Raw genomic sequence first — 21,136 nt, forward strand, 5'->3', positions numbered from 1 at the left:
ACTCTGGGTGCTATGGGAAAGAAATAGATTTCTCCAGCTATGTCCTGTATAGCTGGGTTAGCTTTGCACTCACTCACTGCTTTCCCTTTCCCCTGAGAGGTCACTGCTGGCTAGTTCAGCCCCATGCTGTGTCACATTGAGGGAGGGGTGGTGCTGGCAAAGTTACTCTTACTCTTTCCAATGTGTCCAAACTTATTTATTTATATATTTGCTCCAAAGGAATTCAGGCATCTATTACCAGGAAGGTCGGACTTCTGCAAGGCTCTCTTGTCCATGAGTGTCTGCCCAAGTCAGCACTCTCCAAGTTTTCCCTGACTACAACCAAGAGAGGCTGAGGCCTATTCACTGGCTCCTGCTTCTTCCACAGCCTATACTGAGGTCTATGTGCCTATTACCTGATGCACAGGTGGGAAAGACTCTTCCTGGGTCCCTTGGTGTATGGTGCTTGATCCTACAACTTCCACAGAGGTGCTTTTGTTCATAGATGGATGCCAAAATTTAGTTGTTGAACAGAGGAGCCAAAAAGAGAGACATATTATGCAATCATGATGCTATCATTATGTCAGTTTTATTTCTTCCTTTCCAATCTATGTACTTTTTATTTTCTCATCGTTTCTTCCAATATGATGTTAAAAAGGAATGGTGAGAGGGGACTTCCTTGCTTGGTTTCCGATCTTAGCAAGAAGGCTTCTAATCTTACCATTAAGCATAATGTTATTGTAGGTTTTTTTTTTTTTTTTTTGCGTTACGTGGGCCTCTCACTGCCGTGGCCTCTCCCTCCACGGAGCACAGGCTCCGGACGCGCAGGCCCAGCAGCCATGGCCCGCGGGCCCAGCCGCTCCGCGGCATGTGGGATCCTCCCAGACCGGGGCACGAACCCGTGTCCCCTGCACCGGCAGGCGGACTCTCAACCACTGCGCCACCAGGGAAGCCCTGTAGGTTTTTTTTTTAAAGATACTCTTTATCAGGTTGAGGAAGTTTTATTTTATTAACAGCTTTCTAATGGTCTTTTATCATAAATGGCTATTCAATTTTGTCATATAATTTTCTGTAACTGTGGTATGATCATATGATTTTTATTCTTTAGCCTGTTGGTTTATGATGGATTACATTAATTGATTTTCCGAATGTTGAACAACTCCTCCATAGTTGAGACAAAATTCACTTGGTTGTGGTGTATATTTCTTATATGTTTTTGGAATTGATCTAATATTTTGTTGAAGATTTTTGCATCTTCATTCATGAGAGATATTGGTCTGTAGTTTTCTTTTCTTGTAATGTCTTTGTGTTTTGTGTTAGTGTAATGCTGGCCTATAAAATGTGTTAAGAAGTATTCACTCTACTTCTAACTTCTGAAAGAAATTGTAGAGAATTAGTATGATTTCTTTCTTAAATGTTTGGTAGAATTCACCAGAAAATCCAGCTGGACCAATGCTTTTTGTTATGGAAGGTTACTAATTATTGATTCAATTTATTTAATAAATATAGGCTATTCATATTGTTTATTTTTGTGTGAATTTTGTCGTATTTTGTCTTTCAAGGACTTGGTTTATTGCATCAGTGTTATCAAATTTGTTGGCATAGAGTTTTTGATATTATCCCTTTATTATCTTTTTAATGTCCATGGGATCTGTAGTGATGTCCCCTCTTTCATGTCTGATATTAGTAATTTGTGTCTTCTCTCTTTTTTCTTAGCCCAGTTAGAATCTTCTCCATTTTATTGATCTTTTCAGAGAATCCACATTTGGTTTTGTTGATTTTCTCTATTGATTTTCTGTTTTCAAGTTCATTGATTTCTGCTCTGTTAATTATTTTTTCTTTTCATATTGATATTAATTTACTGTTCATTTTCTAGTTTCATAAGGTAGAAGTTTATATGATTGATTTTAGATCTTTCTTGTTTTCTTATGTATGCATTCAATGCTAGAAATTTTCCTTTAAGGACCTCTTTTGCTGCATCACATAGATTTGATAAACTGTATTTCCTCTTTCATTTAATTCAACATATTTTAAAACTTCTCTTGATATTTCTTCTTTGACTCATGTGTTATGTAGAAGTGTGTTGTTTAATTTTCAAGTATTGGGGAAGTTTCCAGCTATTTTGCTAGTGCTGATTTCTAGTTTAAAGGCATTGTGATCTGAGAGCAGACATTGTATGATTTCTCTTCCTTTAAATATTGGTAAGGTGTGTTTTATGGCCCAGAATGTGGTCTATCTGGGTTCCATGTGAGGAGAGAAGAATGTATATTCTCCTGTTGTTAAATGAAGTAGTGAGTAGATGTTAATTATATCCAGTTGATGGTGTTGTGGATTTCAACTGTGTCCTTACTGATTTTCTTCTTCCAGCTGGATCTGTCCATTCCTGACAGTGGGGTGTTGAAGTCTCCAACTATCACAGTAGATTCATCTGTTTCTCCTTGTAGTTTTATTGGTTTTTGCCTCATGTAGTTTGGGGCTCTTTTGTTAGGCTGCCCCTCAGGGTGAAGCTTCAAGAAAAGCAAATAAGCCTGTTCTATAGAAAGGCCTGTGGTATATTTCAGTCTTCTGTCTTGGTGCTATGCCCTGGGGGTGGTTGCCAGCTCAAAACTGTCTTTCTGTTTATTACAGCCCCCTGGGAATCATGAATGCAAGTCCCACTGGCCTCCAGAGGCAGGAGATCAAGGGGTATCCCCTACGCGGGAATTTCAGAATCCTGGGTGCTACATGCTTGCACAAGCTCCTTCCTGGGAGATCCCAGTGACCTGTAAAGAGGCAGGGATAGGACAAAGTAGGTGTCCACTGGCCTCTGTCTTTGGAGAGTATTTCAGTAGGCCCCTAGATGTATTAAATTATATGCCTGCCCCTTAGGCCAGAGCTTTAAGATAAGCAAATATGCCTCTTTACTGAGCATTTCAGCTTGCTGCCTCTGAAGTAGGCCCTGGAGAATACCGAGGTGAGTCTGCACAATCCCTTTAAACTGTTTCTTACTTCACTATACCTTTGTAATTTTCTTTTTGTGTACATGTGTTGCCAGTTTTTCTGGTTTTGGTATCAGGGTGATGTTCGCTTTGTAAAATGAGTTAGGAAGCATTCCCTCCTCTTCAGTTTTTTGGAAGAGTTTGAGAAGGATGGGTTTTAAATCTTCTTTGAATGTTTGATAGAAATCACTTGTGGAGCCATATGGTCCTGGATTTTTGTCTTGGGGAGCTTTTTGATTACTGTTTCAATTTCTGTACTAGTGATCGGCCTTGCAGATTTTCAGTTTTTTCATAAATCAGTCTTGAAATATTGCATGATTCTAATATGTCCATTTATTTTATTTATTTTTTAACATCTTTATTGGAGTATAATTGCTTTACAATGGTGTGTTAGTTTCTGCTGTATCACACAGTGAATCAGCTATATGTATACATATATCTCCATCTCCCTTCCCTCTTGCATCTCCCCACCACCCTCCCTATCCCACCCCTCTAGGTGGGAACAAAGTACCAAGCTGATCTCTCTGTGCTATGCGGCTGCTTCCCACTAGCTATCTGTTTTACATTTGGTAGTGTATATATGTCCATGCCACTCTCTCATTTTGTCCCAGCTTACCCTTCCCCTCCCCATGTCCTCAAGTCCATTCTCTACATCTGTGTCTTTACTCCTGTCCTTCCCCTAGGTTCTTCAGAACCTTTTCTTTATTTTTAGATTCCATATATATGTGTTAGCATACGGTATTTGTTTTTCTCTTTCTGACTTACTTCACTCTGTATGACTGACTCTAGGTCCATCCACCTCACTACAAATAACTCAATTTCATTTCTTTTTATGGCTGGGTAATATTCCATTGTATATATGTCCCACATCTTCTTTATCCATCCATCTGTCAATGGACACTTAGGTTGCTTCCATGTCCTGACTATTATAAATAGTGCTGCAATGAATGTTGTGGTGTTTTTTGAATTACGGTTTTCTCAGGGTATATGCTCAGTAGTGGGATTGCTGGGTCATATGGTATTTCTATTTTTAGTTGTTTTTTTTTTTTTTTTTACATCTTTATTGGAGTATAATTGCTTTACAATGGTGTTAGTTTCTGCTTTATAACAAAGTGAATCAGTTATACATATGTTCCCATCTCTCTTCCCTCTTGCGTCTCCCTCCCTCCCACCCTCCCTATCCCACCCCTCTAGGTGGTCACAAAGCACCGAGCTGATCTCCCTGTGCTATGTGGCTGCTTACCACTAGCTATCTATTTTACGTATGGTAGTGTATATATGTCCATGCCACTCTCTCGCTTTGTCACAGCTTACCCTTCGCCCTGCCCATATCCTCAAGTCCATTCTCTAGTAGGTCTGTGTCTTTATCCCTGTCTTACCCCTAGGTTCTTCATGACATTTTTTTTTCTTAAATTCCATATATATGTGTTAGCATACGGTATTTGTCTTTCTCTTTCTGACTTACTTCATTCTGTATGACAGACTCTAGGTCCATCCACCTCATTACAAATAGCTCAATTTCATTTCTTTTTATGGCTGAGTAATATTCCATTGTATATATGTGCCACATCTTCTTTATCCATTCATCCATTGATGGACACTTAGGTTGTTTCCATCTCCAGGCTATTGTAAATAGAGCTGCAATGAACATTTTGGTACATGACTCTTTTTGAATTATGGTTTTCTCAGGGTATATGCCCAGCAGTGGGATTGCTGGGTCATATGGTAGTTCTATTTGTAGTTTTTTAAGGAACTTCCATACTGTTCTCCATAGTGGCTGTACCAATTCACATTCCCACCAACAGTGCAAGAGTGTTCCCTTTTCTCCACACCCTCTCCAGCATTTACTGTTTCTAGATTTCTTGATGATGACCATTCTGACTGGTGTGAGTTGATATCTCATTGTAGTTTTGATTTGCATTTATCTAATGATTAATGATGTTGAGCATTCTTTCATGTGTTTGTTGGCAGTCTGTATATCTTCTTTGGAGAAATGTCTGTTTAGGTCTTCTGCCCATTTTTGGATTGGGTTGTTTGTTTTCTTGTTATTGAGCTGCATGAGCTGCTTGTAAATTTTGGAGATTAATCCTTTGTCAGTTACTTCATTTGCAAATATTTTCTCCCATTCTGAGGGTTGTATTTAAGTCTTGTTTATGGTTTCCTTTGCTGTGCAAAAGCTTTGAAGTTTCATTAGGTCCCATTTGTTTACTTTTGTTTTTATTTCCATTTCTCTGGGAGGTGGGTCAAAAAGGATCTTGCTGTGATTTATGTCATAGAGTGTTCTGCCTATGTTTTCCTCTAAGAGTTTGATAGTTTCTGGCCTTACATTTAGGTCTTTAATCCATTTTGAGCTTATTTTTGTGTATGGTGTTAGGGAGTGATCTAATCTCATACTTTTACATGTACCTGTCCTGTTTTCCCAGCACCACTTATTGAAGAGGCTGTCCTTTCTCCACTGTACATTCCTGCCTCCTTTATCAAAGATAAGGTGACCATATGTGCGTGGGTTTATCTCTGGGCTTTCTATCCTGTTCCATTGATCTTTCTGTTTTTGTGCCAGTACCATACTGTCTTGATTACTGTAGCTTTGTAGTATAGTCTGAAGTCAGGGAGCCTGATTCCTCCAGCTCCATTTTTCGTTCTCAAGATTGCTTTGGCTATTCGGGGTCTTTTGTGTTTCCATACAAATTGTGAAATTTTTTCTAGTTCTGTGAAAAATGCCAGTGGTAGTTTGATAGGGATTGCATTGAATCTGTAGATTGCTTTGGGTAGTAGAGTCATTTTCACAATGTTGATTCTTCCAATCCAAGAACATGGTATATCTCTCCATCTATTTGTATCATCTTTAATTTCTTTCATCAGTGTCTTATAATTTTCTGCATACAGGTCTTTTGTCTCCTTAGGTAGGTTTATTCCTAGATATTTTATTCTTTTTGTTGCAGTGGTGAATGGGAGTGTTTTCTTGATTTCACTTTCAGATTTTTCATCATTAGTGTATAGGAATGCCAGAGATTTCTGTGCATTACTTTTGTATCCTGCTACTTTACCAAATTTATTGATTAGCTCTAGTAGTTTTCTGGTAGCATCTTTAGGATTCTCTATGCATAGTATCATGTCATCTGCAAACAGTGACAGCTTTACTTATTTTCCAATTTGGATTCCTTTTATTTGCTTTTCTTCTCTGATTGCTGTGGCTAAAACTTCCAAAACTATGTTGAATAAGAGTGGTGAGAGCGGGCAACCTTGTCTTGTTCCTGATCTTATTGGAAATGCTTTCAGTTTTTCACCATTGAGGATGATGTTGGCTGTGGGTTTGTCATATATGGCCTTTATTATGTTGAGGTAGGTTCCCTCTATGCCTACTTTCTGCAGGGTTTTTATCATAAATGGGTGTTGAATTTTGTCGAAAGCTTTCTCTGCATCTGTTGAGATGATCATATGGTTTTTCTCCTTCAATTTGTTAATATGGTGTATCACGTTGATTGATTTGCATATATTGAAGAATCCTTGCATTCCTGGAATAAACCCCACTTGATCATGGTGTATGATCCTTTTAATGTGCCGTTGTATTCTGTTTGCTAGTATTTTGTTGAGGATTTTTGCATCTATGTTCATTAGTGATATTGGCCTGTAGTTTTCTTTCTTTGTGACATCCTTGTCTGGTTTTGGTATGAGGGTGATGGTGGCCTTGTAGAATGAGTTTGGGAGTGTTCCTCCCTCTGCTATATTTTGGAAGAGTTTGAGAAGGATAGGTGTTAGCTCTTCTCTAAATGTTTGATAGAATTTGCCTGTGAAGCCATCTGGTCCTGGGCTTTTGTTTATTGGAAGATTTTTAATCAGAGTTTCAATTTCAGTGCTTGTGATTGGTCTGTTCATATTTTTTATTTCTTCCTGATTCAGTCTTGGCAGGTTGTGCCTTTCTAAGAATTTGTCCATTTTTTCCAGGTTGTCCATTTTATTGGCATAGAGTTGCTTGTAGTAATCTCTCATGATCTTTTGTATTTCTGCAGTGTCAGTTGTTACTTCTCCTTTTTCATTTCTAATTCTATTGACTTGAGTTTTCTCTCTTTTTTTCTTGATGAGTCTGGCTAATGGTTTATCAATTTTGTTTATCTTCTCAAAGAACTAGCTTGTAGTTTTATTGATCTTTGCTATCGTTTCCTTCATTTCTTTTTCATTTATTTCTGATCTGATTTTTATGATTTCTTTCCTTCTGCTAACTTTGGGGTATTTTTGTTCTTCTTTCTCTAATTGCTTTAGGTGCAAGGTTAGGTTGTTTATTTGAGATGTTTCCTGTTTCTTAAGGTAGGATTGTATTGCTATAAACTTCCCTCTTAGAACTGCTTTTGCTGCATCCCATAGGTTTTGGGTCATCATGTCTCCATTGTCATTTGTTTCTAGGTATTTTTTTATTTCCTCTTTGATTTATTCAGTGATCACTTCGTTATTAAGTAGTGTATTGTTTAGCCTCCATGTGTTTGTATTTTTTACAGATTTTTTCCTGTAGCTGATATCTAGTCTCATAGCATTGTGGTCGGAAAAGATACTTGATACAATTTTAGTTTTCTTGAATTTACCAAGGCTTGATTTGTGACCCAAGATATGATCTATCCTGGAGAATGTTCCATGAGCACTTGAGAAAAATGTGTATTCTGTTGTTTTTGGATGGAATGTCCTATAAATATCAAGTAAGTCCATCTTGTTTAATGTATCATTTAAAGCTTGTGTTTCCTTATTTATTTTCATTTTGGATAATCTGTCCATTGGTGAAAATGGGGTGTTAAAGTCCCCTACTATGAATGTGTTACTGTTGATTTCCCCTTTTATGGCTGTTAATATTTGCCTTATGTATTGAGGTGCACCTATGTTGGGTGCATAAATATTTACAATTGTTATATCTTCTTTTTGGATTGATTCCTTTATCATTATGTAGTATCCTTCTTTGTCTCTTGTAATAGTCTTTATTTTAAAGTCCATTTTGTCTGATATGAGAATTGCTACTCCAGCTTTCTTTTGGTTTCCATTTGCATGGAATATCTTTTTCCATCCCCTTACTTTCAGTCTGTATGGGTCTCTAGGTCTGAAGTGGGTTTCTTACAGACAGCATATATATGGGTCTTGTTTTTGTATCCATTCAGCCAGTCTGTGTCTTTTGGTGGGAGCATTTAGTCCATTTACATTTAAGGTAATTATCGATATGTATGTTCCCATTCCCATTTTCTTAATTGTTTTGGGTTCGTTATTGTAGGTCTTTTCCTTCTTTTGTGTTTCTTGCCTAGAGAATTTCCTTTAGCAGTTGTTGTAGAGCTGGTTTGGTGGTGCTGAACTCTCTCAGCTTTTGCTTGTCTGTAAAGGATTTAATTTCTCCATCAAATCTGAATGAGATCCTTGCTGGGTAGCATAATCTTGGCTGCAGGTTTTTCTCCTTCATCACTTTAAATATGTCCTGCCAGTCCCTTCTGGCTTGCAGAGTTTCTGCTGAAAGATCAACTGTTAACCTTATGGGGATTCCCTCGTGTGTTATTTGTTGTTTTTCCCTTGCTGCTTTTAATGTGTTTTCGTTGTACTTAATTTTTGACAGTTTGATTAACATGTATCTTGGCATATTTCTCCTTGGATTTATCCTTTATGGGACTCTCTGTGCTTCCTGGACTTGATTAACTATTTCCTTTCCCATATTAGGGAATTTTCAACTATAATCTCTTCAAATATTTTCTCAGTCCCTTTCTTTTTCTCTTCTTCTTCTGGAACCCCTATAATTCGAATGTTGGTGCGTTTAATGTTGTCCCAGAGGTCTCTGAGACTGTCCTCAGTTCTTTTCATTCTTTTTTCTTTATTCTGCTCTGCAGTAGTTATTTCCACTCTTTTATCTTCCAGGTCACTTATCCGTTCCTCTGCCTCAGTTATTCTGCTATTGATCCCATGTAGAATATTTTTAATTTCATTTATTGTGTTGTTCACCATTGCTTGTTTCCTCTTTAGTTCTTCTAGGTCCTTGTTAAATGTTTCTTGCATTTTCTCTATTCTATTTTCAAGATTTTGGATCATCTTTATTATCATTACTCTGAATTCTTTTTCAGGTAGACTGCCTATTTCCTCTTCATTTGTTAGGTCTGGTGGGTTTTTATCTTGCTCCTTCATCTGCTGTGTGTTTTTCTGTCTTCTCATTTTGCTTATCTTACTCTGTTTGGGGTCTCCTTTTTGCAGGCTGCAGGTTTGTAGTTCCCGTTGTTTCTGGTGTCTGTCCCCAGTGGCTAAAGTTGGTTCAGTGGGTTGTGTAGGCTTCCTGGTGGAGGGGACTAGTGCCTGTGTTCTGGTGGATGAGGCTGGATCTTGTCTTTCTGGTGGCACCTGTATTTCTGTGGGAAGATTACCAGGAGTGTGACTACTTGGTTGAAGGGTATATATGTTTAAAATTCTAATATAAATCTGTTAAAGCCATATTTCTTTCCCAAAATGCCCAAACACTTTTAAATTTACTTGCAATGTAAACAAATACCTCCTCTACTTCATCTCTCTCCCTTACCCCCAATCTTCTTGAGCTTGAGATCTAGAAATATTCCTTTGAACACTCTGGGCATGTCAAATAAAACTTATCTGGAGCGTAAATTTGTCCAACAGGGCAATTGTTGACCTGCTAACAATCTTAAGTTCTCACTCCTTCAAATTCATGGCCATTGCTTATTCTTTTCTTCCCCATAAAATAACTAGTACTTACTCATCATTGAGGACTTTGAAAATTTAGAAATCTAAAGTAGAAAGCAAGAAATTAACCATATTTTTTTTACAATACAGAGTTAACTCTTCTCCTGCAAGCTTTGTTTCTTTGTCAATGTTATGTACATGTGTACATATGTATAAATTCATTTATTCATTCATTCATCAAATGTGTTTGTTTGTGTGAGTATGCAAATTTATCCATTGAGTCACTGATTCAACAAAGCAGACATGGTAATATATATAAAGGGAAATAGCTTGCTTTTTTAATCCCACGCATTTCTCTCTTAAGAACTTTTCCATGTTTTAAGTATTGCCTAAAAATCGTTATAAGAAACAATGTTATTTACAATTGGCCCTCCATATCCATGGATGTGGAACCTGCAGATATGGAGGGCCAACTGTACTATGCAGTTTATATAAAGAACTTTGATATCTACAGGGGTCCTGGAACCAATCCCCATTGGATACTGAGAGATGACTGTAACTTTTTTATTTTAACCATTCTGTTATGTTAAATGTCATATGATATTTGATTCTTCATTATTACCAAAATTTGCTTTGATGAACAAACTTGTACATAAATATTTGTAAGCATTCTTGCTATTTCTATAGGATAGATTCCCAAAACTAGAATTATAGAGTATAAGGGGGTTAATCCTCTTTAAGATATTAACCTACAATTTTTAAATGCTTTCCAATAAGTTTTATAAATTTATTCTATGGGAATAGGCATATGAGAATGCCTCTTTCATTTCTTCCTCTCAAGTCTAAGTACTATTTTATTTTTGATATTTGCCAACTTGATACACAAGAGAAAGTTCTTCACTATGGTTTTAATTGTCTCCTCTGACTGTTAGTGAGATTGAACACATATTCATATGTTTAATAAGCATGTGTTGATCAGTAAATTATCTATTCCTACCTTTTGCCCATTGGTGTCTAAGATGTGGTTCCATGTATATTATTCATTTGTCAAATATGTATAATGGCTGTTTTATTTTCTTTACCTATCTATTCTCATACCAGTATAATACTTTTTTACATTTATAGCTATTGGTAAAAATCAAATATTTATATTGATATGGCAAATTTTCTAATTATCCCGTTTTTGGATTATTTATTCAAGACTTTGTTATTTTCAGGATAGTTTTATGTTTTCGTCACATGATGTTGCATATTCCTTGTTAAAATTATTTCTACGTATCACATAGTTTTGTTACTGGTGTGATTAGGGATCTTTCCTCATTGCATTTACTGTAAGAAAGTTAATGATATTTGCATATTCATTTCTATTCGGGCAACTTACTAAACTATAGAAAATTTTTGAGGTTTTTGGTAGACAGTCATCTCTTGAAAATAACAGTAAAATTACCCATTTATTTCTAGTGGCTGTACTTTCAGTTCTTTCTATTGCTTTATTATATTGACTGGATCTTAAAGGAAAATTGAAAATAATAGTGGTTATTTCCTATAGGTACCTTGGAAGTCAACCTTGCCCTCTGATGCAATGTGTCTCAGATTCTTCTTGAGTTATCCAGCCCTATTTATGTAATCAATCACTCTGAGAAGCTCTGGTACTTTTGAAAAGGGGATGATATTCAAGGCCATAATTAGATCCCTAAGGGTACACACTGTATTTTTTTTCACATGAGGAGAGAGACAGTGGAGAAACAGTGAGGCTACTATCTGCTGTTTTTAAAAGAATTACCCTTTTCTCAGAAGTTCATGGATTTTTTGGAGTATGGAAGAATACATGGATGTTTAATCACAGTTTTGCCATAAACAAGTAGAAAGCTGGAAAGAAATGTATGAAACAACAGTTTTCAAATATTAGACAATAGGCAGCATAGGGCTTTATTCCTTGAGAGAAGGGAAACAAAAGAGATGTGATTTCCCTGGCTCTCCTCCTATTGTCAGGTTTTGGACTGCAGCGCCTTGGGTGGGATCTGGACTGAGTGCAGGCTCAGTAGCTTGAGGAGAAGGAGACTGGCATTATGAGATATTGAAGTGGTTGGAATCTGTGAGGCAGTGTTCCAGGGAAGAAGCATTGATATGCAGGAAGAGGTTCAGAAATTTGCATAGAGGTCCTTATGGGTCTATCGATGAAGATCAAACCACACAAGACCAGGGAAAGAATGACAGAACTGTTAAGCTGAACAATTATCAATGTTTACAGAAAGCTGAGAGTTAATGTGAGTTACAATTAGTCAGAGTGAAGAGGTGTTTTTGAAAACCTGGGACATTCACTAGAGATCCCAGAAGAGTCATGCTTTACTAGTAGCACTAAATTAGCCTTAGAGAAAAGAATATTCTAAATCTGCCCTATCAAAGTTTAAAAACAAGCCTTAATTATACCCCAATAAAGACGTTAATAAAAAAACAAGCCTTGATCAAGCTGTTCTGCAAGTAACTTAACTGCCTGCCAGCACCAATGTGGCAATCTTTAAAGGAAAACAACACATTCTACAATATGATATTCACAGTATCCATCATAGCATTTTAGAAAGTAACAAACATACGAAGAAGGAGAATTATGTGAACTATACCAGGAGAAAAATTTAGTCAATAGAAATAGACCCGGAAGTGTTAAAAATGATGTAATTAGTTGACAGGGATTTTAAAAAGCTATTACAAATATTCTCATGGATTTAAAGTAAAACATTAACACGGTAAGAAGAGAACTGGGAGATATAAAAAAGCACATGGAATTTATAGAAATAGGAAAACACCATAACTGAAATGAAAAATTCTTTGGATGGTATTAACAGCACAACTGACACAGCAGAAGAAAATGTCAGTGAACCTAAAGATAAGGCAATAGAAACTATTCAAACTGAAACAAAAAACGTAAAAAAGACTGAAAAAAAAATGAATCAGTGACCCATTAGATGCTGTCAAATGGTTCAGCATATGTGTAATTAGTGTTGCAGAAGAAGAGAAAGAGGGGAGGCTAGAAAAAATTTTAAGGAATTTTCAAAATTTGATAAAGCATGAACTCAAAGTTCCAGGAAGTTCAATAAATCTCAAGCCAGAAAAACACAGATATATACCAAGACACCTTATAATCAAATTACTGAAATCAACAGTAAAAGTAGTTTTTTTTTAGGCTGAAGAACAACTTTTATTTATTAAGAATGAATAATGATATATAATAATGAAAATAATAATCAAGAACTAATAATGTATCAAGAAGAAGGATTATTACTGACTGATACACATAACTGAAAAGCCCAAGCATGGCTAGATTCCAAGACTCAGATGATGCTGTCAGGATTCTGCCTCCCTCCATCCCTCGATTTGGCTCCCTTCCCTCTAGGATTCACTTTCATGCAGACTTCTCCACACGTGGTAATACAAGTGGCATTCAGCAGCTCTAAGTTTAAATCCTACCAGCAGTAACTCTGAGACAAATAGCTTCTCTTTCTAAAGGGTTCCAATACATTGACTAATTGGCCTGATCCGGTTCATGCACCAACCTCTGGGCATGGAAAGTGTGATGCATGGAAGCGGGGCAGGGTCATGTCCCACAGTAACCACTCTGCCGATTTATAAAGAATTCATTTCCCCCAAGAAAATTTCAGATACTGTTGCCAGCTGAATAGTGTAGATTCTGGGAAGAAAAAAATAGCAGATGTGTTCATTACTATTATCTTAAGACCATAACCACTTAATCATATTTCTCAGATAAAGAGGTTTACTGAAATAGCTATGTGTGTGATGGTTAAACTATTACATTGAAAAGGGACATTGAGTGATTAAGTCTACACCAATGTATTCATGAAGGTAGTCTCAAATGCCCACAAACAATACTGAACACAAGAACAAATGCTCAACTTTGGCTTGTCACAATAATAAATGACAAAAAATATACAAAGGACCAAAAGCAGAGATTTGAGGCCTAAAATCCATACCTATACTATGATTTCTACTCACCCAAGGTTGATTGAAACAGGTAGCTTCCAATTAATAAAAGAGGTGGTTGCTTTAGTTATGAAAAGATAAATTATTAGTGTTCAGTCAGTCCTATTCAATCCGAAACAAACATGAAAGCAAAATATGTTCTTTTGTCCCCATTTTTTCCCCTAACAATTTCAAAGCTACAGAAACACTGAAGACTATTCCAATGAACATCCACATACCCTTCACTTAGATTTACCAGTGATTAACATTTTGCTGTACTTGCTTTCCCTAATAAAGGGAATATTTTAAATGTAGTCGGAGGAGAAAGATACATTGCATCTGGAGGAACAATGATAAGAATGACTCCAGGCTTCTTATCAGAAAATATGTAAGACAAAGAGATCTAAATGACGTCATTTAAGTGTGAGAAAAAACCTGTCATTTAGTGTTCTATATCCAATGAAAATATTTCAAAAATTAAGGATATAAAAGAATTTTTTCAGATATATACATCTGAGAGAATTTGTTGCTAGAAGATATGCACTAAAGGAAATATTAAACTGTGTTCAGATGGAAGGAAAATAATGTCACATGGAAATGTGGATCTACACAAAGCGATGAAGAGTGCTGGAAATGAAACAGATGTGGATAAATATAAAATAGTGTATCTCATTTAAACTTTTAAGAAGACAATTGACTTTTTAAAGTAAACACAATAATAATGTATTCTGGCATTTATAGCATATTTAGGCAAAGTTGTCTGTCGTTTCTATTGCTGGGATTTTCATTTGCATTTCTCTTACGGTTAATGGTGTTGAGCATCTGTTCATATTCTTGGTGGCCATTTGTATACCATCTCTGGAGAAATATCTACTCAAGTCCTTTGCCCATTTTAAAGTTAGGTTGTTGGATTTTTTTTTGTTGACTTGTAGGATTTCGTTGTATATTCTGGATATTAACCCTTTATCAGATATATGGTTTGCAAGTTTTCTGTTCTATAGGTTGCCTTTTCACTCTGTTGATTGTTTCCTTTGATGCACAAACATTTTTAAGTTCGTTGTATAGCCATTTGTCTATTTTTACTTTTGTTGCTTGTGCTTTTAGTGTCATATCCAAGATATCATTGTGAAGTCCAATGTTACGAAGCTTTCCCCCTATGTTTTCTTCTTGGAGTTTTATAGTCTTAGGTCTTATATTTAGGTATTTAATCCATTTTGAGTTAATCTTCATATATGGTGTGAGATAAGGGTCCAACTTCATTCTTTTGCATTGGGTATCTAGTTTTCCGAGCACCATTTGCTGAAGTGATTCTCCTTTCCCCATTGAGTGGTCTTGGCACACTTGTCAAAGCTCCTTTGACTATATCAGTAATATGTTTACCAATAACAGTAACTGAATAGATAAATGGAGATATGGGAAAACTTTTTTTATAGTATAAACAATATAGAAGGAATAATGGAGTTAAGTAATTGTCAATGGATGCTAAAACTAGTGGGTGAAAGTTTTACGAGGACCCAGATACTTTCATAATCTCACAAGTATCTCCTCACAAATTGCTTATTAATTACAAATGGAGGCATGGTAACTTACAGTGGAAAAAACTTGGAAGACAGCACCTTAACCAAGTGATCCAAAGGTAACAACACAGTATTATGACAAAGTGACAACATGGTGTCTCCTGAGAAGGACGAAATATTTCTGTGAGGTATTTCACAGTAGACATACATATACACACACAACAACATGAAGGTGATGTGATAGAGCTAAGGCAATGGATAACCCAAACAGAATACTTTTTTCCTGTACATTTAAGCCATGAAATTAGATTCATGTTCTTAAATTGAGATCTTAGAAATTGAGAGATGTTTTATATTATTTTGAGAAGTAGCATAGCATAGTGGTCAAGGGCAGAGACTCTGAAACCAGATAGCTTCAGTTTAAATCCTGTCTCCATCACTTACTAGCCATGTGACCTTTGGCAAGTTAAACATCTATGCCTCAGTTTATTCATCTGTAAAGTAGGAATAATAATAGTCCCAACTTTATAGGGCTATTGTGAGGATTTGATGAGTGAATCTATATAAAGTGCTCAGAATAGAGACTCACACATAGCACCATAAAGTTGTTTGCTATTATTAATTAATTAATTACAGAAATTAATTATCTGATGCCCTCTTAGAATACAAAAAAACCTTTGCTTAAAAATCAAACAAACAAAAGCTAACAAACAAACCTGATGCTGGTCAAGGGCAGTATTATGCTAGTAAATGTTTACCAACTAGTGTGAGGAAGGGTAAAGTCCTCATTTGTAAGTACAAATACTTCAAACTACCCCATGATGTCACTGAACTTGAAGATGGGAAGAGATGTTACACACTCAGCCCTGGGAGCTGATACTGGCTGGCTCTAACACACCACTGGAATGGTCTCATTTTCATTAGAATTTATGTAGGTGTTTCTGAAATTGCACACTAAATTTTCTGGTGAACATTTGAAGGTGTTAAATTTTCCAGGTGCAAATATTGTGAGTCTCACTTTACAGCGGCTTTTTAGCGTGTGTGTGTGTGCGTGTGTGCACTTTAGGCTAAAAAACCAAGCATTCAATTTGTAGAATTCTCTTTCTAAATAAATCAAATAAAATTACACTAGATGAAAATAAAAAAGTAAGCTTGATGATCCATCTGATAATTTTACTTTCTATGAGAAAATATTTTTAAATGATCATTTGAATTAAAAAAATGATTCTAGGTGTGCACTTCTGAGATGACGTGCAACTGTTCTAGTGGCTACAGACCTCCAGATTGCCGAGCACTCTCCAGAATACCTTCCAGATTGCCTGGGGGACAGGGCAAGTATCTCTCTCTTCTTGTATCCAGTTAATAAAATTCTCAAATTGCTTACCTTCGCAAAGACAAAGTTCGATTTTTGACACTTTGAAAGAAACCAGTATTTGTAATTAAAAGGTAAATAGGCTGCCTCAAGAACTAGACGCCAAATATGCTTCTTAATCCTGCTTTTTGTCCTAATATTAATTTTGAATATGATTGAAGCTGAGGGTATCTCTTAAAATTTTTATTTACTTATGTCTGACTTTCTCCTTTAAACTGTCTTTCAACCTTTTCCCCCTTTTATGCCTGATCCTGTGGTCTCAGCTCTATACAAACAACACACCCTGTGTCCAGCACTGTTAATGTGTCTGTTATAGAAGAAATAAAGGAAATAGAAGATAAGTTTTTAGTCTGGCATTTATAGTTTAAATGATAAAAATCTATTAATTGCTGCTAAAGAGATGACAGAAGGGGCTAAAACAATATTCTGTTTGTTCACCATGACTTTAGTTTTCGTCATTCATTCATTGATTTAGCAAATATTTATTGAATTCCTAATATATACCAGGTGCTCATCATACGGCACTAGGCATGTACAGTAAGCAAAACAAAGTCCCACTCCTCATGGAATTTAAAGAATACCCGGTGCTAACTAGCTGCAGAATTAGGATTAGGAATCAAGTCTCCTATTTTTTATGGCAGTGACGTTTTAGTAGCACTGCAGTGACTCCGCATGTAAAAACAGATCCCTAAATGTCAAAGAGCCAACAATCTAATAAAGAAAAACAGGATATGCACAGATATAGTGGAATTCTGTGATAATGCACCTTGTAACAATGCAAGTTTGTTGGATAACCTTACAAGCAGATTATATATCACTGAAGTTTTGGGGTCCCACTTATAGTGGGATTTTGCTGTAGCTACTGTATAATGTAGAATACATTGGAACTTTCTGGAACTTAGTTTCTGTTCTTTTAGAATGAGAGTTTATAGAGATAGTCTCAAGTATTATGATTCTATTATTATTTTTCCATGTTCCTTGAATAACAATAAAAATTAAGAACATTGTAATTAGTTTGCTGTAACTTGAAAGTAAAAGTAGGCAGCTTAATTTTTTTACTCTGATTTTTTAATGTATTTTTATTTTTAGGTTTAATCAAGGAAAGAGGTTTTGAGAAGGCTGGGGAGAAGCAGTGGCTTTTGGGTACCTACATTGCTTTACCTGTTCTCGTCGTAGCAACCATAGTAGCTGTTTCATGGAAGCCTTTGAAAAAGTGGTTCAGCAAGAAAGAGGAACCCCAAAGTAGCGAGTAAATTGAATTTGTGTTCTGAAGTTAAACTTTAGTACCATTTAAATCTAGTCACATATAAGGAAATATTATGAGCAGCCATAATACTTTACATTTTACAGGAATTTTGTATGCTACATCAGTATCTCATTTAATTATTTGAGATAGTTTTGAATATCCTTATTTTAAAGATGCAAAAATTTTGGAATGTGGTTTTAATGACTTGCCAATGTCATCGCCTTGGTAATTGAGAGAGGAAGAACTAAAATGTATCCATATCTATTGCTTTCAAATGCCCAGTGATCTGTGTCACCTACAGGAGAAGTACCAGAAGTATTTATTTGTAATGCAGATTTATGAGCCATATCACAAATGAAATGTTTCAATTTGCATTGCTGCCTCATGTAAGAAATAATTTTAAAAATATTCTCTGGGAAAAGTCTTCAGAAAGCAAATTTATAATTTAGTATGTAAAATATTTTTATTTAAAAATATAGTTCAAAAGCAAAGACAGAACAAGGTGACAAACAACCGTTTGCCCACCACTGGAAATAAACATGAATATTTTGTTTCTCTTATGAAATAAACCGCTGTATATACAGCTGCAATCCCCATCTCCCTCTCTGTGGAGAACAGCCTCTGCACTGAAAGCTGGTGTGTATCACATATTTTTACTACACATGGCTACATCCCTGTGCCATATCTAGAATTATATATAATTTTAAATATTTATACTTTATACATATGTTTACCCATCTAATTCTAAGTTTGTTTTTCCTTTTTTATGAGCAGTCTTCTCAGAGGTTTTTCTATTTTATTAGTAATTTAAAAATATAATTTGTCGTTCTGTTGAGATCCATATATTTCCTTGTGTTTATAATCCTTAACTTACGGTCTGTTCCTCTTTGCTACTCTCTTCACCTTTGCTATGTGTTTGTTAATTCTACCTTTGTGGAGTCTAATGCTTTGTTTATTAATTTTCAATTTTTCTTATTTTCCTAATATGCTTTTAAAGTGAAAACTTTCTCCCTTATATATCATTTCATCTACATTCTCCAGTTTTTAAGATACAGCTGATATTCAGTTTAAAAAATTAGAAACTTCCAGCACGATTTCTTATTTAAATCATGAAAAACCATGGTCTTTAGTTTTCAGTTATATGATTTATTTTTGTTGCTGTAAAAGTTATTTTCCAATTTTATTACCTTATTGGGAAAGCTTTGTCTCTGATTTAGACTCTTAAATGTTGGAACCAGAAAGGAAGTCAGTTTTTTGTAAAAATATATGCTTGATATGCATGCTTCCATTAATGTGATACAGTATGTTTTTTTCTTTGTTTTTAGAACAAACTTTTTAATTGTGCTGTTTCAAGTCATCTTTATACTTACTGGGTTTTTAAATTTTTTCTCTACTTGATAATTCATTTTCTATGAGAGGCAAATAAGGTTTACCAATATGTCACGGCTTTCTCTTCGATTGCTGAGACTTCTGCTTTATATACTCTGAGGCAGTGGCTAAATGGATAATGTTCAACATAGTTATATATTCTTGGTGTATTTTCTTTTTATCATTAATAATTGTATCTTAAATTCTATTCTCACTCTTACATTGCTATATGTCAACTTGCTCTTTGAAATTTAGACTTACCTATTACATATTTTTCATCCCTTATTTTCAACCATTCTTTGATTTTAGTTGGTACATTATAAACAGCCTTTATATGAAATGCAGTAGTGGAGTTTGTTACATTTATATGCTTAATATATGATGATATATATTCACATTGAAATTTACCATCTTATTTTCTTCCTACTTACTATCCTCTCTTTTTTTTTTTTGCATTTTTTCCTTCTCTCAAAATCCATTTTCTTGGGCTTCCCTGGTGGCGCAGTGGTTGAGAGTCCGCCTGCCGATGCAGGGGACGCGGGTTCGTGCCCCGTTCCGGGAGGATCCCACATGCCATGGAGCGGCTGGGCCCGTGAGCCATGGCTATTGAGCGTGCGCGTCTGGAGCCTGTGCTCCACAACGGGAGAGGCCACAACAGTGAGAGGCCTGAGTACCGCCAAAAAAAAAAAAAAAAAAATCCATTTTCTTGATTGTGCTTTTTCTTCTTTTCTTTTTCTCTTCTACTATTTTGTACATTTTTATATTCTGTTTTTATTGTTTTAATGATTTTTGTTAACTTTTAGCATTTGTAGCTAATGTTGTATAATGTCTTAATTTAATCATTGTATATAATCTTCTGAATAACTCAAGGATCTTAGCCCTTTAACACTAACCTATCTTTTTCAATCTGTTTGTCATTTGGCTTTTCAGTTCCCTCCAAATAAGTTTTGTGTTATTGTGTTCTTATCATTATTATGTTTAGTTAATACTTATTAGGATTTCCTAATATATTTTCCAGATTCTTTATGATTCCCTTTTTTTTTGGCGGTACGCGGGCCTCCTACTGCTGTGGCCTCTCCCGTTGTGGAGCACAGGCTCCAGACACACAGGCCCAGGGGTCATGGCTCACGGGCCCAGCCGCTCCGCAGCATGTGGGATCCTCCCAGACCGGGGCACGAACCCGCGTCCCCTTCATCGGAAGGCGGACTCTCAACCACTGAGCCACCAGGGAAGCCCTATGATTCCCTTTTTTTAAACTTAGTTTTGAAATAATTTAAGAAATATAAAAAGTTGCAAAAATAGCACAGAATTCCATTGTACTCATCACTTAGGTTTTCTCAGTAATAACATCTTACATTAACATAGCACATTTTCACAGCCAGAGAATTGGTATTGGTACAATATTATCAATTAAACTATAGACCTTATTCATATTCACCAGTGTTTACATACATACACTCATTTTTGAGTATGTGTGTGTATATATTATGAAATTTTGTCACATGGTTTGTGTACCAATGCCATAATTATCGCCATTCTTTTTGGAATCCTGCTTTTTTCATTCTAGGTTCAATCTTCTTGGAGAAGTACTTGCTTTGGTAGTTATTACAGTGATGGTCTATGTGTAATCACTTGTTTGCCTTATATGCCTGGAAATGGTTTTATTTCACTTTCACTCTTGAAATTCTATATGGGTATAGAATTTTAGGTGGACAGTTATTTCTGTCAGCCCTTTTATGATGCCATTGAATTCTGGTATTTACTGTTGTTGAGATGTCTGCTGTCAGATTAATTAATTCATTTTTACCTTTATACTTGCACTTTTTTTCTAAGTTAGCTTCTCAAGTTTTCTTTTGTCCAAGGTATTATGTTACTGAATTATTACTTGTTCTGATATGAGTTTGTTTTTATTTTTCCAGCTCTGAATTCACAATCATCTTCAATTATCATGTCTTTCTTCAGTTCTGGAAGGTTCTCAGTCATTATCTCTTTAATGATTGACTCTTCCCCATTCTATCCCTTTTATTTTTCTGAAATCCCTATATTTTAGGGTCTT

General features: G+C 35.7%; 1 protein-coding gene across 15 annotated transcripts in view; it reads left to right on the forward strand.

Annotated features, from left to right (window-relative positions):
- ADAM32 (ADAM metallopeptidase domain 32) overlaps positions 1-21,136 on the forward strand; it is a 168,701-nt gene that overhangs the window by 121,763 nt on the left and 25,802 nt on the right. For 3 of the 15 annotated variants that reach the window (XM_019921491.3, XM_019921492.3, XM_073798638.1), the window contains 2 exons: positions 16,326-16,425; positions 17,556-17,609. The exons of 8 other annotated variants lie outside the window; for them this stretch is intronic. In XM_019921491.3, the coding sequence (XP_019777050.2) occupies positions 16,326-16,425; positions 17,556-17,609 (154 nt within the window). Of the gene's footprint in view, positions 1-16,325; positions 16,426-17,555; positions 17,716-21,136 lie in introns of all 15 variants that reach the window. 4 more of the 15 variants (XM_073798634.1, XM_073798635.1, XM_073798632.1 and 1 more) reach the window with 2 other exon arrangements.

Source organism: Tursiops truncatus, chromosome 21 (genome assembly GCF_011762595.2).
Source record: "Tursiops truncatus isolate mTurTru1 chromosome 21, mTurTru1.mat.Y, whole genome shotgun sequence".
NCBI lineage: Eukaryota > Metazoa > Chordata > Mammalia > Artiodactyla > Delphinidae > Tursiops > Tursiops truncatus.